General features: G+C 45.5%; 2 protein-coding genes across 7 annotated transcripts in view; one reads left to right on the top strand and one right to left on the bottom strand.

Annotated features, from left to right (window-relative positions):
- The window catches only part of LOC6730049 (uncharacterized protein C2orf42 homolog), a 179,083-nt gene that overhangs the window by 48,897 nt on the left and 112,713 nt on the right, over positions 1 to 17,473 (top strand). The window lies entirely within an intron of this gene.
- Positions 1 to 17,473, bottom strand: part of LOC6730048 (tyrosine-protein phosphatase 99A) — a 110,707-nt gene that overhangs the window by 46,714 nt on the left and 46,520 nt on the right. For all 4 annotated transcript variants that reach the window (XM_039294530.2, XM_016177762.3, XM_016177765.3 and 1 more), the window contains exons 7-8: positions 15,754 to 15,941; positions 11,642 to 11,756 (exon numbers count right to left, since the gene is read on the bottom strand). In XM_039294530.2, coding sequence (XP_039150464.1) covers positions 11,642 to 11,756; positions 15,754 to 15,941 — 303 coding nt within the window. The remainder of the gene's footprint in view (positions 1 to 11,641; positions 11,757 to 15,753; positions 15,942 to 17,473) is intronic.

The raw sequence follows: 17,473 nt of genomic DNA, 5'->3' as shown, positions 1-17,473 counted from the left end.
CCTGGGATCCCTTGGCTCCCTGCTGCACCTCCGCTCCCCGAAAAACACACTCTCGTGGGCCATTGAATGCAATGGCGCTCATTCATTCAACGTTTTGCAACTCATAAGAAGCAGCAATTGAAGCATCATTAGCTGCAAGTTTTCGAATCCTTCCACGCGCCCCCGCACCACACTGCGTATGAGTAATGCATGCATGCCATTTACATTGATTTGTGGCGGAACGTCGACTGTCGATACATACACACAGTGCACACACACACCACACACACTGGCACCCAACCAGCTTGGCAACTTTCTTCTAATGCTTCAGTCAAGTGGCTCGAAGTGGGGCATCGATGGGTTTTCAGCTTAACCAAAGCCATCAATTATGGGTAAATTTCGCTGAAATTTGTGCAGCATTTTAGCTTTACCAGCAGCAATCGAAAATATTTCTTTTTCCACCCAACTTTAAAACTTTTGCACTGAAGTTTATGTTTGTGCCGATAATATCGGGATTTCTCGACTCCTCGGTGCGCTTGTTTTTTCCCATCTTATTCATGAAGGCGTTCCTCAGCTACTACAAAAATAAATTCAATACGTTCAGCGGGAAAGGAGAAAATAACAAAAAATAGAGCGGAGTCTGCAAAATAAGCAGATGCAAACACACACATAAAGAAATGTTGGTGGATTGTTTATGGAACTTAAAGAAATATGATATTTTCCGAGCTTTTATAGCTTATATAACTGAAACTAGTCTAGTCTTTCCAGTCCAGCACAGCTGAGCTCCTTTTTTTTCAGTGTACACCTATACTTATTTTAGATCTTAGCATACATATGGGCTGCCTTAGCTGCTTGTTTTTGCCCGCTTTTGTTGGGGCCGTTGTTCCATGACGTTATCACGTACGCTAATGCGACAAAAGCGCAACGACGAGCAAAATGTTTTGAAAATTTACTTAGCCCGGCTTCGCAGCGAGTGGCCCGCACCTTGGTCCCTCGGTTGCTTCGGTTGCTCCGGTTGTTTCCTGCCCTGGGTTTCTGGGTTATCCGTTTTCCCAGGGCTCTGCGGCTTCGACAGGCAGCTTCTTATAGGGCATATCCTTTGTGGCCGGCTCAAGACTGTGTTTTCCTTATTTTATTCCTGCTTTATTTGCATTCCTTGGGCCACATCCGCTGTCGCTTCCTGGCGCTTCTTTAAGCGCAAAATACTTTTCCGCTGCTCGAGTGGCAGAAAAATGAAAATATTATTTGGGGCGCGTGCTTTTTGGCCATGCAGCACACGCGGCGTATACGTAACGCTCAGGTTAAACGGTCACATATACACATGTACGTTTTTACAGTTCGCGGCGAAATAATGTTTTATTTCGAACATGAATGTATTGAAAAAATTGATAGGAAATAGAGCATATTTAGGAAACTACTTTTATATTGATATAATACGATCTTATTGATCTTTTAAAACGCTTTAATTAAAGTTAATTTTTTGGTGGCAGCCACTTGTTTTGCACCAGATTTATTAACTTGAACTTGGCTGTATTTCAGGCCCGAAAAATCCCACATAACCGCAAATGTACAATGCAGGCAGGGAGGCCTGTTCCGTGCTGTTCTGGTTTGGTCTTTGGTCTGCTATGGTTTGGTTTGGTTTGGTTTGGCTGGATTTTCGTTTCGGTGCGAGTCTGGTTTTGGTTCGATGCTCGGCCCAGGTGCGGTGTGCGGTTCTGGGGGCGTGGCCGTCGCGTTGTAGGCGCCGTGATGTGTTTATACATTTCGTGAAATGACAGAAATTGAATAAAATTTATGCGTTTTACGCGACGCAGGTGGAACCGCATATGGAACCTGCATGCTCCCAGAAGCGAAACCAGAAACCCACCAAAAAAGAAAAATAGAAATTTCCCGTCTATATTGGCGGTAGGAAACAGACTTTCCCACCGTGTAACGCCCTCGGTTGTCGCAATTTTGGGTTTGAAATATGTGCGAAGGTCGCATGATGTGTGCTCGCTGCGAAATGTTTTCTTTTCGACGCTGTTTTTCGAAAGAGTTGACAGCGAATGCGGCTAAATGCAAAACACTTGAATTTAGTACTTTAATGCATTGCAGTGCAGTCTGCTAGCTAATTTGTTCTCCGAAATATATATTTTTTTCCCTATTCAGGGATTTTCGCTTGCCAAAGCCTGCAAATATGTTGCGCAGAAGTGCCACTCCCCGAAAGTGCGAAAACCTGAGCTTATGCCAGAAAATTCCGCTGGGCGAGCGACCGCATGCCATAAATGCTTAAATCAAATTAACGCAGGAAAGGAGGGCTGAACAACCCGTTGGCAAGAGCTTAAGTTATGCAAAACGCTGGGCGTGGTCCCCACAATGGCTGCAAATCAGGATAACTGCCCGGAGCGGGGAATTTCGCTGGCAAATAGGTGAAGACAATGGCCAGGACAGCAGGACAGCAGAAGAGCGGAGAACAGGACTCTCGGTCATTGCAGGTTGTCATTGTGTCGGCTTAAGGCCGGCGAACAAGCCAGAAAGCCCTGATTAATTGGCGCTATTTATAATTAAATTGCGTCCTAAGCTGTAATCACAGTTCTCAGTCGTCGCCGGTTGCTAAGCCCCATTCTCCACTTTCTTCGTGCCCCTCCTTCGCCTGCCCCCCGCATTCATTTGCCCCCTTTCGCCTTTGTGGAGTGTCAAAGGTTTTCTATCTTCAACTACATCAAAAGCGGCAATATAATTTCCCCACAAATGAGCGTTCTGATTCAATTAATGCCTCTTTGACTGCAAATTCTAAGGGAGTTGAATTCAAGTCCTGGCGATGTCCTTGCCGCCTTGCAGATGCAAAACTCGACATGTTGTGTGCCAAGGATATGGGCAAACAGGATTTCCAGGCTACCAGGCATTTGCAACAAAATGCAGCAGACTAAACAATCTGTAAAAAAATATAAAACCAGCAACTTGGCCAGATGGACGGTGGCACCAAAGGGAAAGCATTTGAGAAATTCACTTTATTTACTTCTAAATTTTGTACTTGCCAACGAAAGTAAGCCAAATATTTAAGTACACCAAATAGACTCGTATTTCTCTCTAGCTTTTCAGTTCTGTGTGCACTTGATTCTTATGATAAAACAAATTTTGATGGGAGCCATCTTAAATGAAACTTTCCCTTTAAATCATCATCGTTTAGGAACTACTCACTTCCCTTGACGTTTTGCCCCACTGTGCGCCTTTTGGCCAGGACATTTCCGCTGTCCTGCAATCGGGTCTCTTCTAGTTGTAATACCACCAACAACATGGGTAACACCAGAAACTACAACAACAGCGAGGGGCGCATTTCAAATGCAAATGTGTTTGTGGTGTAAATGCAATTTTACAAAATTTTATATAAGCCAGCAGACAGCAACAACAAGAAAGCAAGAAAAGCAACGACAATGTGCATAAAATTTCCGAGGATTTACATTTTAAAAACGCACAAAAAGCTGCAGCAGGCAAGGAAAATGCTCAGGGAAAAAGGGAGGAAAATTCGTGCTGGCAGACGGGAAAGGATGCTGCATATGAGCTTCTAGCTGGTGTTAGTTTGCAAATGCGGTTTTAACGCTTCTGCGATGGCGACTGCGCGAAGACATTTGGCCAAAACAGCGCGGCGAAGCCAAGCCGACTGCAATTTGGCTAAGTGCGTGGGGAGTGGGCCAAAACTGCAAATGAAAATGTGCAATGCACATGTGTGCATGGCACACACACACACATACACATTTCTGCGGCAATCAGTGCCAGACACACATGAGCTTAAGGCTTAGGGCTGGGGCTTTGGGCTTTAGGCCTGGCCAAAATGTTTTGCCTACTTGCTACTTGCTGCCACTTGGTTACAGCCTCACTTGGCACTTTCCACTTGCCATCTGCCAGCCGGCTGCATAAATCTACGTCTCTTTTATTACGAGCTTTTGAGCATTTAAATAAATTTCAAAGCTTTGGCCAGAGCTGATTTACGAAAAAGGGGGCGGCGGCCAGGAGTGGTCCTTGCTGAGAAGGGGGAGTGGCAGGCGGCACATTTAGCGTTAAATGTGCATAGTTTTGTCTGCGGCAGCAAACTAACCACGTGAAAGTCGCCTGCGGAAACTAATACAGAGCAGCCTGGACTCACGAAAAGCCAAAATACTGAGACAAAAATGCTGCCATTTAATATTTAGAATTTAATAATGAAAGAAATCTCTAATGGCGTTAGCATACTATGCATTTATATTAATTTGTAGTTTCAATATAAATCTTTCGGGTTTCTTAACAAATAATTGTTGATTTGGGCACTCATTTTTAACAGTGCACCGACCGAGACGATGTGCAACATGACAGGCTGAAGTTGAGTGGCTCACACCCACACAGATGCGGCTGCAAGGACGATGGACGGACACAGACACAGATACGGATACAAGGACAGACACACATGGACCGCAGCTGGGCAGGCTAACTGAGTTAGAGCTGCCGAAAGTTCAGGAGGAAGGACTTGAGGGGCAGAAGAGCAGGGATCCCGAGCTGGGGGCAAACAAGAAATGTAAAGAATGCCACTGACAATGTACAAAGTGCAAAACTAATTTTACAGAGTGAACAGACGCAGGAGGAGACAGCCGTGACTGCAACATGTTGTGTGTCCTGTGTCCAAAGCACAGCAGCCAAGTTGCCAGACGAAATAGATCATACGCCCGGTGGTACAACCTGCCCCCTGCGGACTGAGAACTCAACTCATTTCCGTCTTGATTAACCAATCGAACTGGTGGAGAAGTCAGTTAATCATAAGAGAACCTTCATTTAGGCCAAAAACCCAGCTCGAGGAAGGAGGCACTTTAGTAACGGCCAGTCCTTCTGTCCCGACCCATTTTGTCGGAAAATTCAGAATGTGATTTAAGCCGATCTCTGGCAAAATGTCATGCAATCTTGGCCCTAGGTTGATTACTTTGTTTGCCATCTGATTGCCGGCTTTGTCCTGCATTTTCCGTTTCTTTTTTTGGGGATTTAAGGCTGCTCTGCACTTAATTGCTTAGATTTGTTTAATTTAAGCCGATTATACACGACCACAATTTGTTAAAAGCTTTACGTGTGCGATTGTGATTGTGTGACGCCCAGGTGTCAGGTCTATTATCCATTAATCGATACGTCAGTGGATTGGATTTGAAAAATGGATTGGGAAGTACACATAGAAAAACCGTGCACACTCGTATTTAAATAAATGCCCAAGTATTTTGGGCTTTCTCTACAATGCTGAAACCTTTACCACCTATTTTTTTTGCCAGTGTCTGCACATGTGATGGCCAAACTATGCGAACCTTAACCTTATCGAACACCCGTCAATGGCCGAAATGGAACGGAGGAAAATGGCAGGGAAAAAAGTTTGGAAAAATGTAATCAAGCACGTAACTTGCACAAATTTTCTGCACTTTTGCCGAAGCCAAAAGCGGCAAAAGCCCCCAGGCCAAAACGCACACACATACACACACGCCGAGTAACATGAACGGTGACAGACACGCACGCCTGAGTGCTGCCACGCCCACACTAGCACAGATACCCATCCGCCCACCCACACACACTGCGATACTGAGGTGCCATCAAAAAGATTGCCGGCTGCCCTGTTTGTCCTTGTTGTTATTGCAATCCTTTTGACTATGAACTGCAGACAAAAAAAAGGATGCGAAAGAAATCGAACAGGAAAAAAGATTCTTGTTCCCCTCCAACGGATCAAAATACAAAAAGTCAAAAGAAAAGTTAAAGACTTTAAAATCCGCCCGGGGCCAAAGTGATTGAGCGTGTGTCGCAACGAGAGCAGGGAATTTGTCAAAAAAAGGAAAACTTTCCAAGGATGATTCGTAGGAAAAGGGAGATGTCAGGTGAATACACAGAGACAAAAATGTTTACGTGGAAATTCGCTTCAAAATGCTTACTTACATTCGACTTTTGATGTCCCTAAGTGCTTTAGTTCAATTAGCAGCATCTAAATAAAATATTACGCGCATCCTGGGAAGGAAGTTGTTTGCGAGGACATTGCGAAGGATCTGACTTGTGTCTGCCAGTGCAGAATACACCTGTAACAGAGCTCAGACTGAGGCCATAGCTGGTTCCCTTAATAGACTCATGGCTGCATAGTCTCATGTCCCCCAAAAGGCGCTCGAAAATCAAATGAAATTGATCCCGCAGACAAAGCGGAATGAAGGGAAATCAAAGGCGGCGACTGGATGCGGGGTATCCTTTGGCGAAAAAGCGCAGACATGATATGAAATTATTTGTCAACGCCGAATGCCATTTTCAACAACTTTCCGACAACTTTCATTTCGTTTTCATTCTGGCAGGCGACTTGCCCGGCTTCGAGTGCCCCGAAAACTCGTGGAAAATGGCAGGCGCGCCGGGAAAATTGGGCGAAAAGCGTCTTTGGGCTTTCATTTTGCATTACAGTTCGCCTGCCGGCGGCCAAAGGAAGAAGCAGAAGACAGAGGAGCCGCCCAGACATGCAATGACATCCATCGCAGAAAGCGCTGGAACTTTCTGATTGCTTGCAAATGTTTTATTAGCCTGATTTTCCGAATGGAAAACCCTCGGCAGTCCCATCCCAGCCCAAAAGTGATATGTGTGCGCATTATGAGACCAAGATGTGGGGCGGGATAAGGAAAACACAAAGGTGAAATGGGATTGCGAACAAGAAGCCAATATTCCAACGTAGTTGGGGTCTTTGAAAGTAACAGGATGTTCAGAGGAACAATGGAAATAGAAAATTATCCATTGACTGATTTTTAAAGGTGCCCAAAAGTGTGCAGCTCTATTTCAACCTTTAGACTGACCATCCTCTGATGAAGTTGGCTATAAAGTTTAAATTTTCCAACCTACATTTTTAAATAAGTTTCAAACGCGGGATCAATAAATTTGTAAGGGCCCTCGCTGCTCTATCGGTGACTAAGCTTGCTTGTTGCAAGTTACTGCGAGTCCTGCCCGTCCTGGGTATCCTGAGCATCCTGAGAATCTGATCTGAGCCGGCGGCAGGGATTTTCCTTTACCCCCGTGTTGCTGCTCATTAATTTCGTCTATTTAGGAAAAGTTTTTGCTGCGCTGGCTGCGTTGCTGTTGCCTGCAACTTTTTTAAGTGGTTTGCGGTTTATCATTTTTGGCTTTGCAGCGAGTGAAAATGCAGCTGGCCCTGCTGCGCTTTTCCTTGCACACTTTCTTTTCTTGTTGCCTCTTTTTCTGCCGCAAACAAAACTGTGCGCAAACAGGAAATAACGGTAACGCTGCTTCATTTCCGCTTTTATTAAAACATACTTTTCACGTTGTACCTTATCCTGCTGCTGGTTCGTCCTTCTGCTCCTTTCCGCCCTCCATTTCCCGCCTGCCCCGCCCCTTTCCTTAATAGTCCCGACTGTCTTACCGCTGTTTGCTGCGGGCATCATCTTACTACCCTGCCTCGAAAAAAGTTGGTCAAAAAGGCTTGGCCCGCTTGATTTGCATACTGTGATTTTCTGATAAAGTTCAGTTTTTAAATGTTCTGCCTTAGTTTTTATAGTTTATATTTCGATTTTTTTATAAATGTTATTGATTTTCATATATTCATTTTATTTATTTTCTTGTTCATTTCGATGTAAACTTAAGCAAAGATTTCCCACTGTCCATAATGCGCTTTATTTTCGATTTATTCCCCTCTCAATTAGTCCTTCGCTTTCCACCTGCGAGTGTATTAACTATTCATTGTGGCCAAGGAAAGTTTTTTCCCTGGTGTTTTATGTGCTCTCGCTGTTGTTGTTGCCGCCGCTGCATTTTCGCCACCCCACTTTCTCCGCCGCCCACGAAATGCAGCTTGTCACTTCCGCCAGCCAGCCGCCCGCAGTTTTCCACGAAGGAAAACTTGTGCCCAGAGTTTGGGTTATGCGCCACTATCTGAGTGGGTTTTTTTTGGTCCGTTTTCTGCGGCTGGCGCTTTAAAAGCAGCCAGCGGATGCGCTGAACCATCTTTTAGAGGTGGGCGTTGTTTTTCCAGGCGGATGGGGGCGTGGCCGATTTCCACGAGGATTTTCAGTGCATGCAAACGGCTGAACCTGAACCGCAGCTAGTTGAAAGTAGCCAAAGGTAATTAATTTTGTAGCTGCAAGTTGAGGGTCCTGCTGCAAAACTTAGTCGCCGGCGGATGCAGTACTCTGTATTCTGGTTAGACGACCGCAAGCTTTTGACAGTCCGCGCTCGCTGCAAATGGATTTCCCATTTTCCATTTGCTTTAGTTTCCCGCTCGGAATGAGTGGCAACATTTCCTCAAAATGCAAGTGCATCGTCTTTCCCTTTTTTGGTTCGTCCCGAAAGGTGGATGGATCTGTGCGTGTGTCTATTAATTTTCTTGGATGCAACAGCAGCGATAAGCAGCCACGTGCCACGCCCCCCCAAGGGCGTTGACAAACGGGCGGTGATAAATTGCTGAGTGGGGAATTCAAGGAAAGAGCAGCTGGAAAATGCACTGCTCTTCATCATTTTAAATTTAAAGATTATAGATGGCTTCATTCCGAAACTCTACATCTTAAATGCAGGAGCACTTCGAGGTGATATTGATTAATAATTTTAAGAAAGATATTTAGCTTATTTACACATTGTAATGTTGCGTTATTGGATTGGCCTTTCCTAGTTTTCCCAAGTGTTTCGTGCTTTTCTGCTTCACTTGCTCCTAACAACGAGTCTAATGGACCATTTGTTTTGGCTGCGTTGATTTTGCATTTTGGCTGAGAGAGAAATGGCGCTCAAAGTCAGCTTCCTACGGCTGCAGGTTGTTTGAATTATAAATTTGAAATTAAAGAGCCATGCCCGCCAGACGCCCTCGAGTAGAAGAAGTAGACAAATTAAATTGCAAAACGCTCCAGTTGCTTGGCCATGAGGACTTAGAGGTCTTAACCAGTTCACTTCACTGCATGTGATCCCCCCGAACCTCGTAACCTCCTCGGCTCCTCAGCTCGTCCGGCACAAGAGGCCGTGTCAAAGGGCCCAAAGCCTTGGGTAACAGGACGCGTTAAAGTCAAAAGTTGCCAGGACAAGACCATCAAGTGTTGCCATGTACACACGAATGGAACGAAACGAAACGAAATGAAATGAAGTTATCAAGAAACAGGGCACAAAGCCATTACGATTGTCCTGCTGTCGGTCCCCGAGTCCTTGTGTCCTTCTGTCTCGAAAGCGACAAGTGTTTGGGGCCCCTTGAGCTGTCTGCACTGCACAGAAGGAAACAACTCTATTCTTGGCCACAGGTCCCCCACCCCCAGAGTCTCGACCAACTGAAATCCAAGTGCGTGCCGGCCAAAACGAGCAAGACAATACGGTTTTTGGGGCGCATTCTAAGCCCGTGCCAATGTCAGAAGTTAAAACGCAAAAACAAAGGCACAGGCCAAAGGAAAGTGGAAAATATCTAATCAAAGACGACCTGTCGAGCTGCTCGACGAGTATACAACTCGAAGGGCAAAGCCGAAAGCCCGGCGAAGCCCTAGAATTGTTTTGCAATCGCTGAGTTCCTTCTAAGGACATTATCTGGCTGGATAACACAACACGGCCCTTCTCCCAAGGAACTGCCGGATTTCATGACTCCCTGACTCCGCGACTTTCTGACCCCCAGCTAAGCCGCACTGCAAGGCTTCATAATTTTCACCGCATGTGGTCGTGGTGCAGAGTTCTTTGCTCGCTTTTCCTCTCGGGGTGAAAATTCAATTCATATGCTGGCTAAGAATGCGTAAGGGAAGTTGTCTGGAAAGGCAAAGATACACTATTCAAAGTTTAAAGTATACAAATGAAATCTCTTTTTCGAGTGCAGGATGTTGTTCTTCGCCTTTTACTGCCACTTGCGGCTGCTTTGTGGCAAATATTCGGGGGTAATTAATCAACTGCCACGCGCATCGACCACGCCCCGCCGAAGTGGGCTGAATTCTATTAGGCCCAAATGGAAGGGGGTGGGGGCGGGGCAGCTGGGCCAAAGTTGCTGCCTAAGCCGCAGGAAATCCCCAGAAAGCGCCGCCCGTCTGCACCTGCCACTTCACCTTGCCACATCCACATGCCAACATATAGCCAAACAAAAATTGAAAGGAACGTGAAAAATTCGGAAATTACTGAGTTATGCCAGCTGTCGCAAAAATCCCGAGTTATATTTTCGCTACCGCTGAAAGCAGCTTATATATATGTGTGTACCCGGAGGAGGGAAAATCCATACGGGCGAGTGCCATCGTATTTTCGTTTTTATCGAATCTGATTTTATTCCGTTTCCGGCCAATCCCGTTCCCCGTGACGCTGGCAAAGGATTTTCCGCTGAATTTTATGCTAATTATGCCGCTAAGCTCTTGGGCAACTTTCAAAAGAGTTTCGAGTCTTAGCGCGCCTTAAAAAACTTCCTTCGCTAAATCCGGGCACAATATTTGGCCAAGACGCGCTTATGCAAACAGATTTGCGCTGACTGCAGGAAATTAAATTCCCTCGTCCGCCTGCCGCTTTTCCGATAAATTCGCACACGTTGGACTTTTTTATCCGCCCCGATTTATTTATGACCGACCGAGCGACCGACTGCTTATAATTTACGTTCCGCCGACTTCAGCCGGCCGGCGACTATGGCATCAACACTTCCGCTCCACCAGCGGCGGCGGCGGCGTCTGGTGATACCAAGTGAGACGCCGCCAGCGGAAATCCACGTGGCGGTCCAGGAGGAAGGCAGGAGCCGGAGGATTCAACAATAGAAAGGATGCGGCGAGGAGCGGGACTAGCAGGATACGGCAACGATTTTGATACCTCTCTTTGTATCTACCAACGCAGCTTGATTGTTATTTCAGAAAGTATATCTTTAGCAGTAACTCATAGATTCCATTGGCTTCTTAAAGCAGTATACCCTACAAGTAGGGGGTACGAAAAAGGGGAAAGAACCGAACCGAAGTAAAAAAGTAGAAAGGACATGCCTGGGCAGTTTTTGTTGCTGACTGAGCAGCATATGGCGAAAGTTTAAGTAAGCAATATTTATTTTGTATTTCTATTTGCTTGGCCGAGTGTTCTACCATTTCAATACAGTTCGCACACCGAACTGCGGTCTGCAGCGGATTTCTAGATGCCGGGCAAGAAGCTGGATGCTTTTTCCCCATCCGGGCAAAAAGGGTGGGAAAAATATGAAAAATTGCAACATATTTTCCTTAGCCTCTGGCCGGAGTTAAACTTTTATTTGTTTGCTTCATTGCATGGCGGAGGCATTTTGTGGTTGAGCGAATCTCAAAGTTGCTGCTTTGCTTTGCCCTTCCCCACTCGCATCTGTGCAACCATGGAAATGTTGCAGGGAGCTGAAAAACTAAAAGTGCACACAAAGGCGAATTTATTTCCGAAGCTGCTGCATCTGCATCTTGTACTGCATTTGATATGCGATATACACACCATATAACATATAACCCCCCATTTTTCTGGCATTTTCGGGGTCGGATTGGTCACTTGTCTGGCATGTCAATAAGCCGTAATATTTGGAATTTTGCGGGTCCCAGATATGTGAAAAATAGTTGGGGCGATCGACTTATTGACTTGTGGCCATCGTTTGCATGCCTGACAGGCCAAATTCCCCAGCGAGGCCACTGTGCGGCATGCATCATTGATAATGTTCGAGATCTGGGGAATGTGCATTGCATTCTGCCCCGCAAAAGGGCGCTGCCACTCTACCACTCACCTCCTTCGTCGGTCATCACCAGGATGGTGGTCTCCGGGCCCAGACCCTCGGGATTGAACACCTGCACCGTCACCTTGTACTGCGTGTACGTCTGCAGGTTCTGAATTTCATGGCTCTGAAAGAGAAGGGGGAATATTCATTTAAATTATTAGTATGTTGTGTAGAAACTCATATATAATCACTTTAGATATAATCCTAGTTAGTAAGAGAGTGAAGGAAATGAAGCAATTCTTTTTGAATTCCGATTTCATTGATTTATTAATTCTTTCTATGCCGCTACATGAAATTTTTGTATAATATCTATGAAAAAATTTCCAATTGAGAACCCATTTCGGTGTTATTTTGTTTTTGGCTGCACACACACCAAAGAACTTTTCGTTTGTTGGCCATCGAAGGCGCTTAACAAAATAAAGTGGGGCACTTGCAGCAAGTGCTGCTCTGCAGCAGCTGCAGCGCCACCCAATCGCCCAACCCCCGCCAACTCCCCCACCGCCCCTTCCATTCGCCCATCAGCATTGTGCATGCTTGGAGCGGAAATTGCGCGTTGCATACTTTTGTGCGTTGCCGTTGGCAAATATGAAAATTGCAGCACTTAAAATTGATTTGCAGTGCTGCGATGTCGGTGCAAAAGGAAATTGAGTTGCTTGGGCAACGAGCAGTAGTCTTTGCCTTAATTGCCACTCCACATACAGTCGCGTACACAGCGCGAAAAAGAAGACATGGTTGGAAAAAATGCTGGATAAATAACTTGTCTCCTACTGGGAAATTCAAAGGCAGTACCACCATTCAAATCAAATGAGTATTTATGACACTCCGCGACTTGATTACCAACACCGAGGACATTTGCCTTAATACATATTCTAAAAGTCCTCATATCCTCGCACTTTTCTGTTCTGTGCATGCCAAGGACTTTGCCATAAGTGAGTCCGTTCCGGTGGCTTTGTATGTGAGTTTCGCGAGCGGCGGCTGATTAAGGTTTTAACCAAAGGTCAAAAGCAGTGCCAAACCATAAAACAAGCCGCAGACTTAGAGTGGCTCGCAATGGCCCAAAGCAGCGCACATGTGTAATACACATTGTGTATGCGAATCTATGTGCTCGCAAATGGTCAGTTGCCTTGGGCAAATTATGTAGCATACATTAGAGCGCTGCCCGCCCGAATTTGCCTGCTGGTGTGCATGTGTGCGTATGCGAGCCCGTCTGCGGTGCCACCGCAAAACCAACGGGTTCTCGACTGTGCGAACTCTAGGCTTGTGCTTAGCAGCGGATTGACTGCCATGCCAACAGCTTAAGTGGCTGCCTTCGGCTTTTCAGACGGCGCCAGCCACAGTCGCAGTTATTTCCGCCAAAAGCGTGATATCTTAGCCAGCAATTCGGCATCCAGCCACAGCTGCGGTCAAGATCATAGTTCTGGCCGCTCAGACGATTAACAATATATCTTTGCAAATGATTCTAAGCATTTCATTTTACTTCTTTGAATACCAAATAGTTGTATGCAGACTGGCGGTATAACTTTAACCGCCACTGTGCTAAGAACTGCGCACATAAAACTGAGCGCTCGGATTTAGTGTTTGTATATGGTGGGCGGTCATATAATGCCATTTTATTTAGTCGCCAGTAAATGAGGCCGAAAATTTACAACTGCTTTTATTTTTATGGTCAGCCGAAAGTTGGAACCGCCCGAGGGCGGGCCGCGTAATTGATATAATGTAATTGATAAAGTTGCCAACTTCCTGCCATATTGCATAAGTTGGCAAAGTGCGAAGCAGTGGCGGGCAGGGGGATAAGCATCTAAATATTCTCGCCCCTTCTGCGTTAATTAGTGCTGGAGAACTGGAAACGAAGTGAGCATCTAGGTGGTAGAAGGCTGAAATTTGGAACTACAAACAGATAGAGCATTTCGCCTGTCAAACAAATCGCAATGCCTTTAACAAAAACCTCACAATTTTCCCCAACTGAATTTGCTCTTTTATCTGCAGAGTATTTTTTCCCTCTTGTTCATCAACAATATCAGTGTCGGACTACGCTTTTTCGCCTCCATTTTTGTTATAACATTTTTTTTTTTTTCACTTTTTTACGGAGCAACTTCCTTTGAGGTTTCGGGTGACTCGACTTGCCGGCTTTTATCTGCGTGAAAGTTGCGAAATTTATGCTTTACGGCGCAGAAATTTTAATTAGAAAATTGGCAAATTTAGCCCTGCGGGCGAGCGCTGGAAAATCCACCGCCCCGCTCGCTTTCCACCTCACACGTGACAGCTCGATGTGAATGCCGCTGGCCATGGGAGGCGGCGGCGAGATAGGGGCGTGGCAGGTCGGCAGCAGCCGCAGGATTCTGAATGCTGATGCTGCGATATGGGAATAACAGAAAGCCATGTCCTGGAGTCCACCAAAGTGACTTGAGCACAAAAAACACATGCACGTGGAGAAAAAATGTGGCACTATGCGTTCGAGAAATGAATTATTCTGTCCGATTAGAAAGAAGCTATAATGACTATGATTATACGCTAAATTGGGCCATGTATATTTTTGGTTACATCAAAAAGCTTTTTTTTGTAGAATTTGGCATTAGAAAATTTTCTGCGTGTTCTTACTGCTGCGAAAAAAGAAGAAGTCCAACTAAAGTCGCACGTTTCTGCCTGCAAGGATAATATTTCAACATGCCAGCGACATGCAAAAGAGAGAAAAATGGAAAGGACTGGCAGAGTGAGACGGGTAGCTGCGTCCAGATAAGGACAAAATATGCACTCGAGCACAAAAGCGTGCCACGCTTGTGGCAATCAAGCCCACCTCCATCCTCCCAACATCCCATCCTCCAAGCAGCCGTGTGTGATTCTTCTATTTTTTGGAAAGTCCGCCGCGCCGAGTGTCGTACGTGAGCATTATCGCTAATAATTTCTGCATATTTAAGCCAATCCCCTCGCAGCTGGCGAGTGCATCCGGAATGCAGCTGCAAATTCGGAAATGCATTCCCAGTGCTCGACTTTAGTGCTTCGCTTGAAGAGCCCCCGAAATGGCCAGCGATTCGGATTGCACCCTGGGGTGGAATAAAGTCCATCCAAAGCCAGGTGATGGCAGTAGAAATCGTTAAAATTTAGAACATCTAAACGAAAGGCAAGAAATACCTGAGGTGGCGGCTATTTTTTGAGAAGAGCACTCAAGTTTAAGTAGCTTCAAAAGTACGTTTGCATTTAACTATTAATATTTATAATGATGGTTTCAAGTTTGCCGCTATTTAAAGCAAATATCTTAACAAATTGACAGATAGCTACCAGTGTAATTTATCAAACTGAAATAAAGCGGCCAAACTTGCCCTTTATTGAAAGGTATTCCCAAGCTATTTGTTCTGTTATCGCCCCCATTTTCCCGACATTCTCCCCAATTGCCTAGTTCATTAGCCAACTTGCGTGCCCAACTATGTGGCCCGTGGAGCTGGGTAGACACACCCACTGTTTGGGGTCCTTGGGCTAGAGACAGGAGGAGACTGGCCCCAGCTGAGAACTAATCGCTAACAAATTGCCACTGATAGCGGGCTCCCCCGACGAGATATGGTAACACCTTGACAGGTGGGCAAACGGAAAACACTTGTAAACCCGCTCGCAGTCGAGGTGTGTGGGAAATGTTTCACCTTTCGCCAGGTGTAAATTACTTTTTAATACGCCGCTGATGTGACTTTAAGCCGCCGAGCGACAGGCTAGAAGCACACACATTTTAGGCCAACTTTAAGCCGAAACCCCGCCATTCGAAGCCCGAATGAAAAGCCGGCAGTTCTTGTGGCAAAGAAAACGATATGCACGTGGCAAAGCGGACAGACACGAAACGAAACCAAAGCGAAATTGAATGACGCTGCAGGCGGAACACGAAATGGTGCCCCTCTATCCGTGCACTGGAAACAAATAAGTTTGCCTACAAATAGTAATTATATTCCAAAGGCACTCAAACACATTCTAAATGAACTGAGTGCACGTATAAAAATACTCATCAAATATTACTCATTTTATATTTGGAATTAATTTTTCTCAGTGAACTTCGACCCCGCGCCTGCATTTGCAATATGGCGAGGTGTCAGAAAACGTGAAATTCAATTATCTTTGGCCCGTACAACTAAATAACTCACCTCCACGGTGTTGTCGCGTATATAGATTTCCTTGGTATCGTTGGGGTCCCGATCGCGAGGTCGATATGTGATGCGGTAGCCGAGGAATTCGCCCAGTATGGTATCCGGCGGCGGAGCCTTCCACGAGATGTACACCGAGGTGGAGGACGTGTTGTGGGCCGTCGTCGGTATGGGCTTGCCCGTGGGAGCTGTAAGAGATTAAGTCGGTTTAAGAATGAGCCCAGGATAGGCCAGAAACTTTGGCTGGCGCTGCAAAAGTTGCTCGACGGAATGCTCAAAAATTCGAAATTAAAAACGCCGCGCAAAAGTTTCAACCGAAAACTCTCTGACCTGTCATGTAAAGCGGAACGTTGTCTGTGGCATTGTCAAGTTGTCACTGTCACGCAACATAAGTTGCAAGTGCCACGGCCTGTTCTTTTTTTGGCCTGGCGGAGTGGGAGTGGGTTTCCGGCCTCTGCGCCTACGTTTTCTATGGACGGCTTTCCTATTCGCAACCGTCTTCCTTTTAGCCTTGTCTACGGGAATTACTTGCAGGTTAAATGATGCGTGTGTCGCGCAGATACACGGAAAAAAACTAGTACTTTGTTAAGAAAATTTAACGAAAAAAAGTCAACCTTCTAAAATTACTTGGTAATATCTAATAACTAGTACTTTCCTAACTATGGTTTTTGTTTTTTTGGGAAGTAATTTCAAGTATTAAATTTATTTCCCTGCCTTTTTCTGAGTGTAGCAGGTGCGCCCGGCTTAGGATGAGCTGGCATTTTGCCAGGACCGAAAGATGGGCGAAATTCTTCGCATAGCTCAATGAATTTATAAATAAATTAAAAGATATTTTGTGACATTGATGCCGCGTCCAAAGTTTGCTCAGCAAATTGAAAACTTCTCGCTTTTCCGCTGCTTAGATTTGCGATTTGTCCAGCATCCGGATGCTCGGATGAAAAGTGCCGTTGGTTAATTTATGCATGCCGCAGGCCTAATTTATACAAATTGGCAACTTGGCCGGCGACCGCAGGACACGCACACAAATACACGCACACGGCCCAGCAGGAGGACCAAAAGGACCTTAATGAGCTCGGAAGACGAGGACACGGCTACACACTATTGACTAATTTGTAACCGCATGTGTTGCAGCTTCGGCAGCTTGGGTCGCATTCCATTGTGCGTGCGGCATAAATGGAATTTCGCACCCAACCGAACGACATACACTGCGAGAAATCAAAGAAAAATAAGCATGGAAAATTAACAAAATTATATATATTTAAACAACAAATGCAATCTTTCCGTTTGGTGTACCATGGTACTATAAATTTTATATCTTGCGTCCAATTATGTTGGAAATTTCAAGGACCTTAGCTAATTTTCTTCACAGTGCAGCGGCAAAGTCATTTCCAATGTCCGTAAGACAAATGTGTTGCTAATAGCTTGTCGCTGTTGCCGCTGCTACTGCTACTTTGCCTTTGATTAATGTGTCTCGCGCTCTTAAAGCCTACGGAAAGTTTTGTGACTTTTTGGAGTCCATTTATACATATTGTACATATGTGGGGGTGCTACATACATATGTACATATATGCTACATGTGGAACACGCAGCGGCGTACGATTAATCATTGTCTGTGGCAGCCACACCAGCAGGTGAAATGTCGGCCAAATGACACGGAGCTCCGAGGCATGCGGCCCAAAATTAGTGCATCCAGCAGAACCTATAGTTCCACGAAGGTTCC

This window comes from Drosophila simulans, chromosome 3R (assembly GCF_016746395.2).
Source record: "Drosophila simulans strain w501 chromosome 3R, Prin_Dsim_3.1, whole genome shotgun sequence".
In the NCBI taxonomy this organism is placed as follows: Eukaryota; Metazoa; Arthropoda; class Insecta; order Diptera; family Drosophilidae; genus Drosophila; species Drosophila simulans.
The sequence above is the reverse complement of the archived record's forward strand: the minus strand, read 5'-3'. Positions and strand labels throughout refer to the sequence as shown.